This window comes from Oncorhynchus mykiss, chromosome 20 (assembly GCF_057628025.1).
Source record: "Oncorhynchus mykiss isolate SJ-2025 chromosome 20, ASM5762802v1, whole genome shotgun sequence".
Taxonomy (NCBI): Eukaryota; Metazoa; Chordata; class Actinopteri; order Salmoniformes; family Salmonidae; genus Oncorhynchus; species Oncorhynchus mykiss.
This window is the reverse complement of record NC_143041.1, coordinates 10,611,095-10,628,100: the sequence shown is the minus strand read 5'-3', so window position 1 is coordinate 10,628,100 and position 17,006 is coordinate 10,611,095. Positions and strand designations below refer to the sequence as shown.

Genomic DNA, 17,006 nt, shown 5'->3' with positions numbered 1-17,006 from the left:
GACATCAGTCAGGAAGTTAATGCTTGGTCTTCCAAATGGACAATGACCCCAAGCATACTCCCAACGTTGTGGCAAAATGGCTTAAGGACAACAAAGTCAAGGTTTTGGAGTGTCCATCACAAAGCCCTGACCTTAATCCTATAGAAACATTTAACCCAAGTTAAACAATTTAAAGGCAGTGCTACAAAATACTAATTGAGTGTATGTAAACTTCTGACCCACTGGGAATGTGATGAAAGAAATCAAATCTGAAATAAATCATTCTCTACCATTATTCTGACATTTTACATTCTTAAAATAAAATGGTGATCCTAACTGACCTAAAACAGGGATTTTTACTTGGATTAATTGTTGGAATTGTGAAGTTGAAATGTATTTGCTATGGTGTATGTAAACTTCCGACTTCAACTGTAGCCTCATTATTGTTATTCTGTTACATTTTTTTTGCCTACTTGGTAAATGTTTTCCTCTTATTGAACTGCACTGTTCGTTAAGTAAGTAAGTAAGCATTACATGGTAAGGGTCTACACTTGTATTCGGCGCATGTGGCAAATAAAGTTTGATTTGATATAGGGCAGGTAATCAAGGAGGTGATGAGTCCAGGTGAGTCTGATGACGGGCAGGTGCGCGTAACGAGGGTGACAGGTGTGCACTATAATGAGCAGCCTAGGTACCCCCTCCCGACAAGCGGTTCCAGCCGCAGGACTCCGACCAAAATGACGATCCCGGGGTTCAGGAGTGGACCGGTCACCTCCACTGAGGCGCAGAAACCTGATGAACCTGCTGAGGCGTGAGAGTCTGATGAGCCAGCTGAGACCTCCCCAGTTGCCTTGTCGAGGCACGGGAACCTGTTGAGGCATTGGATCCTGTCGAGCCAGCTGAGGTTTGGGAGTCTATCGATCCCGCTGAGGTATGGAAACCCGTCGATCCAGCTGAGGCAGGGGAACCCGACAAACCGGCTGAGGCCTCCCAGGTAGCTCCGGTTCGGACACCCGGACCAGACATCACCTCCAACACAAAACAAATATTACCCCCTGGTGCTTCCCTTTGGTGAGGCGTCGTTCTGTAACGTGTGCGCTGAGAGTCGGGAAGCAAGTTCAGGGAGTGAGTGTTTTAATAAATAAAACGCAACTAAATACAAAACAAGAAACACAAACATGACACTGGAACAGAAACAATGATGCCTGGGGAACGAACCAAAGGGAGTTATATATATATATATATATATATATATGGCAGGTAATCAAGGAGGTGATTGAGTCCGGATGAGTCTGATGACGCGCAGATGCGCTTAACGATGGTGACAGGTGTGTGCCATAACGAGCAACCTGGTGACCTAGAGGCCAGAGAGAGAGCAAACATGACAAGTATTGATAATCCCATAGATCTAAAATAAAAAGCAGGACCCACAGGAAAACCCACCCACTGGTCACTACCCACCCAGAAGACACTCTATAAATCGTTCCCACTTCCCTGCCCCCTTTTCCCCAGCCCTCCCTCCCCGGTTCCCAGACCTGCACTATAATTACAGAGTTTTGGCATAATGGCAGCCTTACATATTAAATAAATTAAGCCGCATATTTCTGGTCTAATGATAATTAAATAATAACAATGTCAAACAAAATAAGTAACCAATTCAGACCTTTACAATTAGGTTAGCAGATTTTACGAGTAAGGGTGGGTATTGAAGAAGCAAGAACGAGAATGAAAACAAAAAGATGATAACAGATATGCAACCCTTAATGCATAAACAGTAAAAAAAATGGGATAGCTATGTCGTGTCTTTGGCTATGCCGGATTAAGTGATATGACATGCTATTCTATAAAATAATTTATCCGTAATTAATATTACCTGATTGAGCTAATCATGTAAATGTAATTAACTAGAGAGTCGGGCACCACAAAATAATATTTATAGAGCTGTTATCTTCCGAATAAACTCTTAAAGACCTAGTAATATTTTACATCCAATAGCAGTCAATATTAATGGTCATCTTACTTCAGTCTCATCTGAAAGTTGTAAATTCTTGGTTATCTGCATGAACCCTGGCTAACAATTTGAATCAGCAATACAAAATTGGGTTTAATCATTTATTTACTAAATACCTAACTAATCACACAGAATTACACATACACATAATTAAATCATAACTTGATTACAAATTACGTCATAAAGGAAAACGTCCCTAGCGGGCGGAACAGATATGACAGTTGGTTACACAAAAGAAAAGGGGCTGGGTTTGAGTGAAGGAGCGGGAAGACTGAGGAAGAAAGGCCGAAGCTGTGCTATCGTAAATACAGTATCTTATGCATTCTAATTACCACCCATTTGGAAAAGGAAAATGCAATAAATATTTACTCTGAGCTGCGCTTCGGTAGGTTGGTGGTAGATAGAAGGCCGTGTTGCCCAACCGAGTCCTTTGAAGAATGTCTCTGGTTGTCAATTGGATACGTTGTAGTAACGTCGTAGTGTGATAGACGGGCTACTCTGTCTGTTCCTTCCCAACCCTCGTTTGCATCTGCTGTTGCTAACTAAACGGCTAGGAGGTATCACTTCTGTAGTGAATAAGAGTTCAAAGTTCATACCATTCGCAACCAAAGCTCACGCTGATGTTGGCTTCGTTCTGTAGTTATTATCTGAACCATTCTGACATCGGACCGTCGTCCTACATCCTCGGAACAGGAGGTTATATTGTCGTCAAGGGCTTATATAGGAAGGGAGAGGAGGGCGTGTTTGAAAAGTTTTATAGCCCATGTCCCTTCACAGGGGCGGGCCACTGATTGAGCGCAGCCCTATCTTATGAAAACCCAAATCTCACATTTTAGAAGCTAAAATCACATTTCATCACATCACGAATAATTTCATATTCAAACATTTAAATTGAACAACAATTCCATGTGAATCCGATAACTCTGATGTATAGACTTTCCACTGTAGAGTTTATGTCATTTTATCATTGATGAGAATGTCTCAGATGACAACCGAACTGACATCATATTCATTAAGTACCACCGCGTGTTTGAGAGGAGGCCGCATATGTTCAATGGGTCAGATTAACAGAATATAGTTAATTTCCCCCCACCTTCTGATGTTCCCAGAATCTCTATGTTAACCAAGGGGTTTGCAAATGTAACCTCAGTAGGGTAGAGAGAGGAAAAAGGGGGGAAGAGGTATTTATGACTGTCATAAACCTATCCCCCAGGCCAATGTCATGACAGCTGTATGATCCATATATTGTCCATTGTTCATTAATTGACATGGTGTCATCACTATGTAAATGTCCTGGACGAAAGGCAATATAAAAATTATAACAAGTTCAATGCTTAGCAATACTAGTAATATCGTTCCTTGAACCCAAACATGAGGGGTATCCTCATAATTTTCTTATGCTGAAATAACCGGATGTTCGTGCCTGACATGGTCCGCTCCACGGTCCTGGACTGGCCTGCCACCCGGGTTCCCGCCGGACCCTGGCTTTTTGCGACAATGCTTTTGGTGGCCTACCATGGTCCCTGACGTCTCCGCATTTGTCGTCGCTTGCACAGTGTGTGCACAAAACAAGACTCCTCAACAAGCTCCAGCTGGTCTCCTCCAACTTCTGCCTGTCACTCACCATCCTGGTCCCACATCTCCCTGGACTTTGTCACCGGTCTTCCCCCATCTGATGGCAACACCGCCATCCTGACTGTGGTGGATTGGGTTTCCAAAGCCGCCCACATCATTCCTCTCCCCAAACTACCCTCAGCCAAGGAGACGGCCAGCTCATGGTGCAGCACGTCTTCCGGATCCATGGACTGCCGGTCGACATGGTCTCTGACCGGGGCCCTCAGTTCTCATCTCGGTTCTGGAAGGCGTTCTGCACCCTCATTAGGTCATCGACCAGCCTGTCCTACGGATTCCACCCCCAGTCCAACGGCCAGTCGGAGCAAGCCAACCAGGATCTGGTGACTACTCTGCACTGCATGGTCTCCGCCAACCCCACCTCCTGGAGCCAGCAGCTAGTGTGGGTTGAATATGCCCGCAACACCCTTCCCTGCTCTGCCACGGGCCTATCTCCTTTTGAGTGTTACCTGGGGTATCAGCCCCCGCTCTTCCCCAAGCAGGAGGAAGAGTGCGTCATGCCTTCTGCCCAGATGTTTGTCTGCCGCTGTCATCATAACTGAAGGAGAGCCCGGTCGGCTCCATCGGACCCCGGCTCCCCGGCATCATCTTGGGCAGAAGGTATGGCTATCCACCAGGGAACTGCCCTTCCGGGTAGAATCCCACAAGGTTTATTGGCCCATTTCCCATCGCCAAAATGATTAGCCCCTCAGCTGTTTGTCTTCTGTTGCCACATACCCTTCGTATACATCCCACCTTTCATGTGTCCAGAGATAAACCCATGTCTTTGCGATTGTCTCCACCTCCTCCAGATGTCACCCATCTTCCCCATTATCCCCTGTGTATTTATACCTGTGTTCTCTGTTTGTCTGTTGCCAGTTCGTCTTGTTTGTCAAGTCAACCAGCGTTTTTCATCTCAGCTCCTGCTTCTCCCCAGTCTCTCTTTTTCTCACCCTCCTGGTTTTGACCCTTGACAGTCTTGTCCAATTGCTGAAATTCCCGTACGGACTCGGGAGAGGCAAAGGTCGAGAGCCATGCGTCCTCCGAAACACGACCCCGCCAAGCCGCTCTGCTTCTTGACACACTGCTCGTTTAACCCGGAAGCCGGCCGCACCAATGTGTCAGAGGAAACACCGTACAGCTAGTGACCAAAGTCAGCGTGCATGTGACCGGCCCGCCACAAGGAGTCGCTAGAGTGCAATGGGACAAGGACATCCCAGCCGGCCTAACCCTCCCCTAACCCAGACGACGCTGGGACAATTGTGCACCGCCTCATGAGTCTCCCAGTCGCGGTTGACTGCGACACAGCCCGGGATCGAACCCGGATCTGTAGTGACGCCTCTAGTGCTGCGATGCAGTGCCGCTGTGCCACTGTGGAGGCAATTTGGGGTTTTAACCCTATCCCGAACCTTAACCCTTACCTTACCATTCAGAAAGAGTGCCTAAACTTACACCTTAACTTCAAAATTTGACATTTGGAGAAATGGAACGATAAAGAGCAGCAGGAGTCAGCCCAGGGTGTGAAAAACACTTTGAAATTTTACATTTTGAGCAATATTGAAATTTAATGTTTGGAGAATGTGGATGAAGTTAGACTGTGAGAGTTTGTTGGTATTACCTTATGACTCAGACATTATGAAAATATATTTGTTAGTAATTTTGAAGCTGCAAAAGTGGTCTAATCTAATGTTGAGGTGATTCCATGTCCCTTGTGTATTTAATTATAGGCTATAGGCTACATTAAGATTCATATCTAAGAGCCCTCAAAACCATGTGCTTATGATCATATATTTCAAATAATTTGCATGTATTCAAATACATTCAAATATTGTTTAGTTTTCTGGTACTGTATTTAAATATCAAAGAAAATAGTTGCCTTTTAGTTTAAACTCTATATAAACTACAGTATATTCGACTACCATAAGTATTTGAAAAGTTGGTATTTTCAAATAAACTACAAAATGCTAAGAAAATGTGCCCAGGTCTGCTGGAAACAAACACGATGCAAGGTAAATTAGTACCACTACATAGTTTGAATGGGAAGTGCCCTCTGCCAGGTCTCTTACACCAATAACATGCTTGCACGCACATAGACAAAAACATGCTTCCAAACACACACACCAAAATAGAGCAGAGAGGTCAGACAGTGAAACATGAGGGTATTAATGTGGGGCAGTCAGTCACATAGGGCCTCAGACCAGACACACAGCAGCACAGTAATGTCTGATGCGCCTCTCTCTTATCATCACATAACAAGCTAAAGAGAGTGTGAGGGTTGTTGTGTGTCAGCCAAGGTGATTCATCATGACAGCTGTGGAAAATTTGTCTGAATTACTGTGGAAATGAGAGTATGTTTTCACAGCATGTCCAACAGCAGCTATTGCGTCTATGCATGCCACAGACAGTGTTAGCTTTCTGAGCTTAAGCTTAGACTTTAGGTCCAGGATATTCCCGCAAGTTTTCACAGGTATGGTTGCATGTTCATTTATTGTGTGGATGCGTGCATATGTTTGTTTTTGTGTGTGTGTGGGTGTACAGTAAGACTCACCATAACCATAAGTGGTCTCATCCAGGGAGGTAGGAGAGGTGTGGAAGAGGTTTTTAATAGGGCAGCCGTCCACATCCAGCCGGGGGAGGGACACTGCATTCTTGATGATGGGGGAGATGGGAGGGGGTGGCGGGGACAGGTCCTTCGACCCCCCCCTGGGATGCTCTGGTGTCTTCCGAACATGCCGGAGGGTCCGGGAGAAGAAAGCCCCGATCTTGTTATCAGGACTTGTGACGGAATCATCATCTTCATTTCCGTTGGCGGCCCCGCCGTGATTGCTAAGGAACGAAGTGTCACCGAACACGTCCCCTCCGCGGCCCACATGCATGGTGTGACGGAAGTCTCCCAGCGGAGGGCTGATCATGTCCAAGGTGAGGTCACCCTTGAAATGACGTTTACCCTGAGAGCCGGCCACCAGGCCCTTCAGCCCAGGGATCTTCCCCAGGTTCATGGTGATGGCCAAGGGTAAGGTTCTCTAACAAAAGTACAAAAATCCCTTTAAATCCACTGAAAGTAGGGATGGAAAAGGAATTTAAATATCTTTGGTGAAAGATTTGCTTCAAAATTCTCCCAGGGGGAAAGTGTGGCTCAAAAGTAATGATCATGTAAGTTTAGGTTTTGAATAGAATTCCACCACCAGGTCTTGTAGGGTCAAACTCGGTAATGGAGACGTCTATTGTATTCTCTTGTTATCATGTGCTGTTTGCAATTTCAGTCCCATTTTCTGCTGTTTGTTGTCATCCATAAGTCGAGAGAAATGGAGGGAAAAAGTATGCAGCTCAGTTCCTGGAATTCACTGCCAGTTTCAGTGTGGTCAGAGACGCTATGCTCTACAGTTGTTTTAGGCTTTGGGTTTTTAAAACATCAGCTCAGGAATAACCCCAGTTCTAGCTGCAAATATCCCTCCTGTGGTTGTACACTGGAACCATTTATTAAAAGAAAGCACAAAAAATGTATTCAATTCTCCGCCTAGAAGAGGCTCAAATGCAGCTATAACAGTCCAGTAATCCTTAAGGGATTTTTTTTGCTAGAGACTGATTTAGTGTATAGATGTAGAACCAGGTAGGATATCTGGCAGAACACATCACAATCTGGAACATTCAGTCATAAAGTAACTGGATCAGGTTTTTCTACAGACCCTTGCCTGCTGTTAGTCGTCAAAGTTCCGGGTTTCAAAGTCCACTGTTCTAGAACCTTCTAAATGTAGACCACAGTGACTCTCCTGTCACTGCCCTCGAGAACAAATTAAATGTAAGTATGTTTTAATTGTCTGAGAGTTTCAGGGTATTTTGTCTCTCTCTCGTCCTGTGTTTTGTTACAACATGAGTGCGTGCTACTTAATCAGATCACATATTTCCCCAAAATACTTTTGCAAAATATCTATAAAAGCAGAGCAGAGACCCTCATTCAACACTTACAACTGATCTGACCAGAAGCCCCAAATCTTGTTTTCAAACATGCAAAGTATGTTCCACTAGAAAAAAAACATACGGTTCTATTTTTAGCCCAAAATTCATAAAATACTGACAAATGTACTGATAAGAAAATCACTTAGCTGACTTTTATTGCACAAAATACCCCAGTAAGTCAACACTGGCAGGAGGTATGCAAATAATGGACTTTTCCTTTGTTATCTTTAGCCAGCAAAGTAATGGATATTGCTTTCTGTAATAATTTGATAGTGTAACGTACACTGACAAGGTGTTCTTGTTCTTTTAAGAGCTTTCCATTGCCGAGGCCCTCCCACGAGCGATAGCCTGTCTTTATTAATGACTTGGAGCAGACGTCTGAATGGGATTGCGTCAGGGTTAAAGCAGCCTTTTAATTTGCTCCTGACCACAGTCCCAGGCCCTCTCCTTTAGGTCTCCACTGGCTGGCGTTTTAAGAGGGGCAGCTGGGAGCAGCACAGAGGGAGGAAGCACACCTCATACCACAGAATGGAAAGAGAGAGAGCGAGGGAGAGGAGTCGAGAGAGAGATAGAGAGCAGTACCAGGGGTCTACTTACCAGACCAACAGACTTATATTAGGTGTGATGTTGAATTTGAGATAGTCTTAACCTCTCGAGAGCATGAACCAGACACTCATAACCAGACTTCATATACTTACAGTTCAAGTCACCACCTCAACATCTCTGACTAACTCTCCTATGTGACTGTGAGCTGCAGAGGCAAAAGCAATCATGCACTGCTCAGCTTGTGTGTGAATGTGAAGCAAAGCAGATTCTCTCTCATGGTTGAAAGAAAGAGAAAGAGAGAGAGAGAGACTTGTTGACCTCTCGTCTGACTCCCGCAGACACAGCTGGAGCCCGAAGGTTTATCCCCACACGTCTTTAAGGAACGCTTCTAGATGTCTCCTACACGTTCCAGCATCCCCCCATGCCCTGCTCTGTCCCCCTCCTCGCCTTCTGATCCTTTGTTTTCAGAGTTACACAAATCCAGCCGCCCACACTCCAGGCATCTGATAGAGCAGGGCTGAAACTGAGCACCAGTTGGTTTCAGAAAAAATAACAAAAACAGAAGTCTCTAATAAAAGGTAATAAGTTTAATACAGTAATCCGAGCGGCTGTCTGAGTTTTCAGAAGGAAAAAGGGGGGTCTCCTCAGGGGATTGGTCGTAGCCTGGATGAGCCCCTAATCCCTGGATCTCTTCTTCCCCTCAATACTTTTTGGGGGCTCTCTCCTCCCTCTTTCTGGGCTCTGTCCTGGCACTGTCGTTCCTCTCTCTGGGTCTGTGCTGGTTCTCTCCACCAGGCCTGCTGGTTATCTGCTGGTTATCTGGGTCTGAGAAGCTACCTTGGCCTCACTCTGAACATGCTGTCTGTTGTGGGAGATAGAGAGGGGGGAGACAGGGAGTTAGAAATGGTGGGTCATGGTTCCGGTACATACAGTTGAAAGTCGGAAGTTTACATACACTTATGGTGGAGTCATTAAAACTTGTTTTTTAAACACTCCACAAATTTCTTGTTAACAAGCTATAGTTTTGGCAAGTCGGTTAGGACATCTACTTTGTGCATGACACAAGTCATTTTTCCAACAATTATTTACAGACAGAATATTTCACTTATAATTCACTGTGTCACAATTCCAGTGGGTCAGAGGTTTACATACACTAAGTTGACTGTGCCTTTTAACAGATTGTGGAATTGCTTTAGAAGCAACTGATAGGCTAATTGACATCATTTGAGTCAATTGGAGGTGTACCTGTATTTCAAGGCCTACCTTCAAACTCAGTGCCTCTTTGCTTGACATCATGGGAAAATCAAAAGAAATCAGTCAAGACCTCAGAAAAAAAATTGTAGACCCCCACAAGTCTGGTTCATCCTTGGGAGCAATTTCCAAATGCCTGAAGGTACCATGTTCATCTGTACAAACAATAGTACGCAAGTATAAACACCATGGGACCATGCAGCCATCATACTGCTCAGGAAGGAGACGCGTTCTGTCTCCTAGAGATGAATGTACTTTGGTGCGAAAAGTGCAAATCAATCCCAGAACAACAGCAAAGGACCCTGTGAAGATGCTGGAGGAAACAGGTACAAAAGTATCTATATCTTCAGTAAAACGAGTCCTATATCAACATAACCTGAAAGGCCCTCAGCAAGGAAGAAGCCAGTGCTCCAAAACCACCATAAAAAAAGCCAGACTACGGTTTGCAACTGCACATGGGGACAAAGATCATACTTTTTGGAGAAATGTCCTCTGAACTGTTTGGCCATAATGGGCATCGTTATGTTTGGAGGAAAAAGGGGGAGGCTTGCAAGCCGAAGAACACCATCCCAACCATGAAGCACGGGGGTTGCAGCATCATCTTGTGGGGGTGCTTTGCTTCAGGAGGGACTGGTGCACTTCACAAAATAGATGGCATCATGAGGGAAGAAAATTATGTGGATATATTGAAGAAACATCTCAAGACATCAGTCAGGAAGTTAAAGCTTGGTCGCAAATGGGTCTTCCAAATGAACAATGACCCCAAGCACACTTCCAAAGTGGTGGCAAAATGGCTTAAGGACAACAAAGTCAAATTATTGGAGTGTCCATCACAAAGCCCTGACCTCAATCCTATAGAAAGTTTGTGGGCAGAACTGAAAAAGCGTGTGCGAGCAAGGAGGCCTACAAACCTGACTCAGTTACACCAGCTCTGTCAGGAGGAATGGGCCAAAATTCACCCAACCTATTGTGAGAAGTTTGTGGAAGGCTAACCAGAAACATTTAACCCAAGTTAAACAATTTAAAGGCAATGCTACAAAATACTAATTGAGTGTATGTAAACTTCTGACCCACTGGAAATGTGATGAAAGAAATAAAAGCTTAAATAAATTATTCTCTCTACTATTATTCTTACATTTCACATTCTTAAAATAAAGTGGTGATCCTAACTGAACTAAGACAGGGAATGTTTACTAGGATTAAATGACAGGAATTGTGAAAAACTGAGTTTAAATGTATTTGGCTATGGTGTATGTAAACATCCGACTTCAACTGTAGGTAAGACACACAGAAATATAATGAAAGGTAAATCATCTGGCATTCGGAGTGCAGCTAGTACTGACAGTTGTTTTCATAGTGCAGCTGGTACTGACAGTTGTTTTCAAAGTGCAGCTGGTACTGACAGTTGTTTTCATAGTGCAGCTGGTACTGACAGTTGTTTTCAATGTGCAGCTGGTACTGACAGTTGTTTTCATAGTGCAGCTGGTACTGACAGTTGTTTTCAATGTGCAGCTAGTACTGACAGTTGTTTTCATAGTGCAGCTGGTACTGACAGTTGTTTTCAATGTGCAGCTGGTACTGACAGTTGTTTTCAAAGTGCAGCTGGTACTGACAGTTGTTTTCAAAGTGCAGCTAGTACTGACAGTTGTTTTCATAGTGCAGCTGGTACTGACAGTTGTTTTCAATGTGCAGCTGGTACTGACAGTTGTTTTCAAAGTGCAGCTGGTACTGACAGTTGTTTTCATTGTGCAGCTGGTACTGACAGTTGTTTTCATTGTGCAGCTGGTACTGACAGTTGTTTTCAAAGTACAGCTGGTACTGACAGTTGTTTTCATTGTGCAGCTGGTACTGACAGTTGTTTTCAAAGTGCAGCTGGTACTGACAGTTGTTTTCATTGTGCAGCTGGTACTGACAGTTGTTTTCAAAGTGCAGCTGGTACTGACAGTTGTTTTCATAGTGCAGCTGGTACTGACAGTTGTTTTCAAAGTGCAGCTGGTACTGACAGTTGTTTTCATAGTGCAGCTGGTACTGACAGTTGTTTTCATAGTGCAGCTTGTACTGACAGTTGTTTTCATAGTGCAGCTGGTACTGACAGTTGTTTTCATAGTGCAGCTGGTACTGACAGTTGTTTTCAATGTGCAGCTAGTACTGACAGTTGTTTTCAATGTGCAGCTGGTACTGACAGTTGTTTTCATAGTGCAGCTGGTACTGACAGTTGTTTTCAAAGTGCAGCTGGTACTGACAGTTGTTTTCATTGTGCAGCTGGTACTGACAGTTGTTTTCATTGTGCAGCTGGTACTGACAGTTGTTTTCAATGTGCAGCTGGTACTGACAGTTGTTTTCAAAGTGCAGCTGGTACTGACAGTTGTTTTCATTGTGCAGCTGGTACTGACAGTTGTTTTCATAGTGCAGCTGGTACTGACAGTTGTTTTCATAGTGCAGCTGGTACTGACAGTTGTTTTCAAAGTGCAGCTGGTACTGACAGTTGTTTTCATTGTGCAGCTGGTACTGACCGTTGTTTTCATTGTGCAGCTGGTACTGACAGTTGTTTTCAATGTGCAGCTGGTACTGACAGTTGTTTTCAAAGTGCAGCTGGTACTGACAGTTGTTTTCATTGTGCAGCTGGTACTGACAGTTGTTTTCATTGTGCAGCTGGTACTGACAGTTGTTTTCATAGTGCAGCTGGTACTGACAGTTGTTTTCATTGTGCAGCTGGTACTGACCGTTGTTTTCATTGTGCAGCTGGTACTGACAGTTGTTTTCATAGTGCAGCTGGTACTGACAGTTGTTTTCATAGTGCAGCTGGTATTGACAGTTGTTTTCATAGTGCAGCTGGTACTGACAGTTGTTTTCATTGTGCAGCTGGTACTGACAGTTGTTTTCATTGTGCAGCTGGTACTGACAGTTGTTTTCATAGTGCAGCTGGTACTGACAGTTGTTTTCATAGTGCAGCTGGTACTGACAGTTGTTTTCATAGTGCAGCTGGTACTGACAGTTGTTTTCAATGTGCAGCTGGTACTGACAGTTGTTTTCATAGTGCAGCTGGTACTGACAGTTGTTTTCAAAGTGCAGCTGGTACTGACAGTTGTTTTCATTGTGCAGCTGGTACTGACAGTTGTTTTCATAGTGCAGCTGGTACTGACAGTTGTTTTCATTGTGCAGCTGGTACTGACAGTTGTTTTCAAAGTGCAGCTGGTACTGACAGTTGTTTTCATTGTGCAGCTGGTACTGACCGTTGTTTTCATTGTGCAGCTGGTACTGACAGTTGTTTTCATAGTGCAGCTGGTACTGACAGTTGTTTTCATTGTGCAGCTGGTACTGACAGTTGTTTTCATTGTGCAGCTGGTACTGACAGTTGTTTTCATAGTGCAGCTGGTACTGACAGTTGTTTTCATAGTGCAGCTGGTACTGACAGTTGTTTTCAAAGTGCAGCTGGTACTGACAGTTGTTTTCATTGTGCAGCTGGTACTGACCGTTGTTTTCATTGTGCAGCTGGTACTGACAGTTGTTTTCATAGTGCAGCTGGTACTGACAGTTGTTTTCATTGTGCAGCTGGTACTGACAGTTGTTTTCATTGTGCAGCTGGTACTGACTGTTGTTTTCATTGTGCAGCTGGTACTGACAGTTGTTTTCATAGTGCAGCTGGTACTGACAGTTGTTTTCATAGTGCAGCTGGTACTGACAGTTGTTTTCAAAGTGCAGCTGGTACTGACAGTTGTTTTCATAGTGCAGCTGGTACTGACAGTTGTTTTCAAAGTGCAGCTGGTACTGACAGTTGTTTTCATAGTGCAGCTGGTACTGACCGTTGTTTTCATTGTGCAGCTGGTACTGACAGTTGTTTTCATAGTGCAGCTGGTACTGACAGTTGTTTTCATTGTGCAGCTGGTACTGACAGTCGTTTTCAATGTGCAGCTGGTACTGACAGTTGTTTTCAAAGTGCAGCTGGTACTGACAGTTGTTTTCATTGTGCAGCTGGTACTGACAGTTGTTTTCATAGTGCAGCTGGTACTGACAGTTGTTTTCATTGTGCAGCTGGTACTGACAGTTGTTTTCATTGTGCAGCTGGTACTGACAGTTGTTTTCATAGTGCAGCTAGTACTGACAGTTGTTTTCAAAGTGCAGCTGGTACTGACAGTTGTTTTCATAGTGCAGCTAGTACTGACAGTTGTTTTCAAAGTGCAGCTGGTACTGACAGTTGTTTTCATTGTGCAGCTGGTACTGACAGTTGTTTTCATTGTGCAGCTGGTACTGACAGTTGTTTTCAAAGTGCAGCTGGTACTGACAGTTGTTTTCAAAGTGCAGCTGGTACTGACAGTTGTTTTCAAAGTGCAGCTGGTACTGACAGTTGTTTTCATTGTGCAGCTGGTACTGACAGTTGTTTTTGTTTGTATTCCACATTTTTTCCACTCCTTTTCCTGCCACTACCCAAGTAGTAACTATATAATAGTTTCTGTTTGACTGTAATTCAACTGGCTAAACATAACACAAAACTCCAAAATTACACAAGCTGAGTATTAAAGGGGTTTCCCGAATATCCCTCTGGTAGGCTACATCCCAGAACCATCCATCCAATCCACCCCCTCCACCATGTAGCTGCCATACCTGTGAGCCAAGGTGAGGGATGGTGGATGTTCACTGACTGGTCTGTGAGGTATGGTATGGTAACATTCCAAATGGCACCATATTACTTATATAGGTCATTACTTTTGACAGGGTCAAAAGTAGTGCACTATGTAGTGAATAGGGTTCCATTTGGGACGCACTGTAGATGGAGAAGCCATCTACACTGTAAACCGGAGAAGCCAGGCTCTAATAGGAGCCGTGTGTGTGTGAACACATTCCTGGGAGCAATATCACTGGACTCTCTCTCTGCATTACAACCATCACATCAGAGAGCGAAGAAAAGAACCCAACCACATCCCTGATTAGAAACACCTTAAGGTCTGATCCCGCTTTCCTTCTCTGAGTCTGGCTGTGTTACAGTACTGTATGAAGATCTCATGGTTTGGAGAGATACAGCTGGCACACACACACATGCAAAAAAAACACATGGCTAGATCAATGGACTGGAGAGATCCTGTACTGTACTCTCAATCATATTTTATTGAATCGAATGAGTCAGGAGTTTATACAGAATTATGTTTTGTTGGGTATACCAACCAGCATTTGACCCCTCTCCTCCTTTCCAAACTCCGGTCCTATTGTAAGTCCCTTACTCACTAACTAAGTTAACCAGGTGAACAAACATACAAGATAAGGCTGCATTTTTTCACTCCCCCGCCACATCCAAATAATTTATCTTCCCCTTAGCTGTGCTCTATTTGAATCCAAGGAAAATAGAGCAACACTTCCCCTAAGCCAATAATTTTTTTATGCTTTTTCAACAAACATCCATAGGCTCTTGAAGCATCTATCCTTCCTTCATCCTTTGTCTTCCTTTTCCCTCCTTTCAGCGTTCTCTCCAGTCCCCCTCATTCTCTCTCTACCCCTCTTTCTCTCCATTTGTCATTTGCCATGCTGTTGTCGACAGACTTTGAGGGGGTCAGGAAAGGAATGAGTCAGGCCCATTTGGTGACGTGACAGGTCATGTATCCTCTACTCTTTATGTGTGGCAACCAAGACACCAACAACAAGTAGCCTCAGGTGTTAAAACAGACAGTTCCTCCATACTGGGAGTTCACACCTTCTAAACTAAACTCTTTCCTGGTTGCGTCAATCAAAGATGGTGGATAAATGAAGATAGTTCACTCAGGCCGTTTACCATTGAATTATTTTCTGCCCGCTTAACGGGATGGCTCTCCCATAGACACCAATGCGATAGCATCTGGGTCTGGTCTGATTAGGTCATTGACTTCAATGTAACCAGAACAAAACCTGAGAGTGGGGTGTCTCGATTCCTCTTCAGACTCTGGCGTCAATGGCACGGGTCACATGGAGGAATGTGGGGCACAGGTACAAATGTCTAGAGTTCAAATGAAGGAATCTCATTGGATGAGGCCAACAGGGAAGGAATGCCCCAACTCTACATTCCAATACCTCATCATCAGGTTCTGATTCTAGGTGTTTGCTTGGTTATTCTGGTACAATATGCATGAGTAAGGCCGGTGGCAGGCCAAAATTGAAAAATAAAAATCAATAGAGGCATGCGATGGTCAAACAGGTCTACTGCAGCCATGCGTAAACAAGAGTAGATCCATCAGACCTGCCTGGTGTTGCAGGCAGAGCGCCAGGAAAACATTGCTATTATCACAGAGCCTGCTCTCTCCATTGATCTGCCTTGTGTGTGAAGCTAACAAGCTCTCCAATCAATTGTATTGGCTGATCTCCCTAATGAGGTCAGAGTAATGAGAGCTCTGTTATGTGGTGTTGCTACCCTTGACATGTGGAGCAGGGGCTGCGTCATTAACTTGTCAATATGTGAGTCAGGGGTTCCCCTACGGTGTTCTGTTAAACAAGTCATTTTATTGAATAGTTGAATCCTCAATGGTAAATGTTCTGATTCCCCCCATAAAACATCCGATGAGCGTAAGCAAGAACGAAGAATACAGGAGAGGATAGATTCATATAATTTGTGGACAATATTTTTGATCTGCTAAGACCTAAGCATAGACCAGTGATATATTGCAACACAAGCAACCCTAAATATAATGCAGGACAGATTATGTTTCATGCCAAATGATCTATGGACAGTCACCCTCAAAACTTTTACCACAATAACAAATGTGCATGTTAGGATACAGCTAGGCTACAGAGCCATAGAACCGTATACATCGGCAGCCTATGGCTCATAATTTCAGTTATCAAATATGATGACTTGATTGTGAATAGACAGCAAGACAACATTAAACAAAAAAGTTTTCCTCCATACTTTACTTTCAGTTGACATAGTCTATTGATATTTGAGAGATTGCATTTATAGAAGACTAATTAATAGCCTTAATATTTATTCAAATAGCCTAATGAAAGGAGAGGCTACGAGAGGAAAATAAAAAGTTGAGTGTAAAGAAAAACTTACCTGGGCAAGTAGATTTAGAGCCGTTCACGCGATTAAAAGAGCGTACTTTTTATGATAATCCCAAAAATCCGTAATTATAATGAAGTATCATGATGTATTGTGAGTTCTAGTAGCCGGTCTTGTAACCGGACAGTACGTTTAGCGCGTTCTGCTTCAGCAGAATGAGTTTGAGTAGGCGGTGAAGAATGGTGCGGGCTACTCATAAACTGATGACGAGGCCATCATCGAATCAGCAGAGGCGAAGCTGGCAAGGGGAATTTACTGTATGAAGTAGCTAGTGATACGCGGGTTGACTCATAACCTGCAGTCCCGCAGTTATATGCAGGTTATAGGGTCAAACAGTCTATAATTTCGTTAATTTGGGGTATAATTTATGTTTTCTTTTATGTATTCACAAAAAATCCATTATGTTATTACTTTTCACTTTGTTTTGCTTTAGGCTTATTTAATCATGCTTTAAATTAATTTAATCTAGAAAATGCTCCAATGTGTACACACATTGAAAACTTAAGTAGTATTTTTCTTTGCTTTTAAAAGATGCCACATAAAAACATACAGACAGAAACAACATTTAAATAATATCCTATACCATACCTGGAACATCTGCAAATAGACAGGGAGAGATACTGGAAGAAA

The 17,006-nt window shown here is 43.6% G+C and overlaps 1 protein-coding gene across 1 annotated transcript in view; it reads right to left on the bottom strand.

The window, feature by feature from the left end:
* Positions 1–16,637, bottom strand: part of LOC110499087 (cdc42 effector protein 1) — a 30,840-nt gene extending 14,203 nt beyond the window's left edge. Inside the window, exons 1-2 of the mRNA XM_021575979.3 lie at positions 16,371–16,637; positions 6,150–8,966 (exon numbers count right to left, since the gene is read on the bottom strand). Of these exons, the coding sequence (XP_021431654.3) occupies positions 6,150–6,600 (451 nt within the window). The 5' untranslated portion in view covers positions 6,601–8,966; positions 16,371–16,637. The remainder of the gene's footprint in view (positions 1–6,149; positions 8,967–16,370) is intronic.
* Between the last annotated feature and the right edge of the window lie 369 nt (positions 16,638–17,006).